We start from the raw sequence: 1,905 nt of genomic DNA, 5'->3' as shown, positions 1-1,905 counted from the left end.
TTGCTATGAGAAAAACCTTATAGTCAGCCTTTAATTTATTAATTGATTTTCTAAGACTATCAATTGCGAATTGGTTTATGTGAGAAAACCTTGGTGAGAGAGGCATGACCTGCTTCAAAGGTACAAATGTATTATATAAATAGGGACTATGTGACATATCAGAGGATTGATGACGGTGTTCCTTCCAAGATTACTAAGAAAACTCAACTGGAAATTGCTACAAATAGCAAGGAAAGAAGAATATTTTTCATGAGAAATGAAAAGCTACGGTCTAATTTAAGACTGATTGGCTGGTAATATTTTGTACATGTCAATGATTGAATATAAGAATATAGATAGTAAATATCTCCTGGTTCTAAATCGTTTTACGAACATAAATGAATTAAAAGTGATGAACTATACAGTCCACCATCACAAAAGATAGCACAATAAAGGTATTTAATTTCACAAATACTTTGACTTTTTTTTTTTTTTAATTTTAAAAGATTGTTTAAAAACACACAGAAAAGTCCAGAGACTAATATAATAAATGAACTGGAGGTATCAATTTTATTTTGGCATTTTTTCACTCAACATTACTTTTTTAGATCAATTCGTATTGATACACATAGATCTAGTTCTTTCATTGTAATTGCTTAGTAGTATTTTATCTTGTGAACATAATTTATTCACTCATTTCCTTATTAATGGGTATTTACATCATCGCCATTTCTTTTTTTGCTATTACTAGCATTGTTGAACTTAACCTTCTCACGTGTCTCTAACTGCATGAGTGGGACAGATTCCTTAAGTTATATCCTAGAAGTATAATTCCTGTATCATAGGCTTGTAGATAACATTTTTTAAGGCTTAACATCAACAGACTTATCTTAAAAAAAAGAGAAAAAAAACTATCGTATTCAATTATTCTGAGAAGAATTGGCTTTGGGGTGGTGCCTAGTATTATCCTGACAATGAACTTGTAATTTTTTTCTATTTGATCAAAAGTTCCTGTCAAAATAATAATTACTGTCTAATGTGCCTTTCAGATGTCATCATTCTAGTTAGGACTTCAAAACTCCTGCTGAATTAGGAGCTATTAGAACTCAGGTCCCCTAGATTCTTTTCATTAACATTATCATTATCATCAGGCTCCAATTACTGACTGTCTGTTATTTGCCAAATAGGGTTATTGGCATCGTGCATATCTTCTCTTACTTTAATTCTCATAATCCTGCAAAATAGATCCACTATCATTATAAAGATGAGAAAATTGAGGCTTAAAGAAATGAAGCAAATTATTCAAAGTCAACACATATAATGGGCTGGAGCCAGGAATTCAAACTCAGATCTGTCTCACCCCACAGGCCATAGTCTTTCTCGGCTGTTACACTGTGCCTGCCTTTAAGAGTGATGTGCAGCCACTTTTTTCCATGTTTCCTATTCCTATTCCATGTCCTGAAAACTGGTCTGTAGTTTTTTTTTTTTGTTTCTTTGTTATGTTTTGGTTTGGTTCGGTTTTTGACTCGAGGTAAAGATTCTCGATAGACTAAGTAGCATTTTTACTGGTTTTGGATTCATTCGTGGGCTATTTGTCAAAGTCCACACACTTTCTGATTCTAAAAGTTACAATTATTTATATCTCAAATACTGAGCTATTGTCAGTGTATGTTTTTAAGTATTATTGTGCTCATGGTTCAGTTATGAGTAAGAATATATTTGTTTTATGTTTAGTCTCAAATTTTGTACTTTAATTTGTATTTTAAAGTGTAAACTAATGACTGAAATAATCTGGTTCTAATTTTAGAGACCAGATCTAGTACCTAGAACTTACCACATTTTTGCACACATTGTAAACTTATTTATTTTTCTAATAGCGAAAAACCTGATGTGTTATCCCAGGAGTTGGGGATGGAAGGGGAGAAA

The 1,905-nt window shown here is 32.0% G+C and overlaps 1 protein-coding gene across 1 annotated transcript in view; it reads left to right on the top strand.

Moving 5' to 3' along the window:
• The window catches only part of LOC111741446 (nesprin-1-like), a 137,943-nt gene that overhangs the window by 24,906 nt on the left and 111,132 nt on the right, over positions 1–1,905 (top strand). Inside the window, exon 8 of the mRNA XM_023532163.1 lies at positions 1,857–1,899. Within this exon, the coding sequence (XP_023387931.1) occupies positions 1,857–1,899 (43 nt within the window). The remainder of the gene's footprint in view (positions 1–1,856; positions 1,900–1,905) is intronic.

Source organism: Pteropus vampyrus, unplaced genomic scaffold (genome assembly GCF_000151845.1).
Source record: "Pteropus vampyrus isolate Shadow unplaced genomic scaffold, Pvam_2.0 Scaffold78, whole genome shotgun sequence".
Lineage (NCBI taxonomy): Eukaryota > Metazoa > Chordata > Mammalia > Chiroptera > Pteropodidae > Pteropus > Pteropus vampyrus.
Note: the sequence above shows the minus strand (reverse complement) of the source record. Positions and strands in the feature narration are given on the sequence as shown.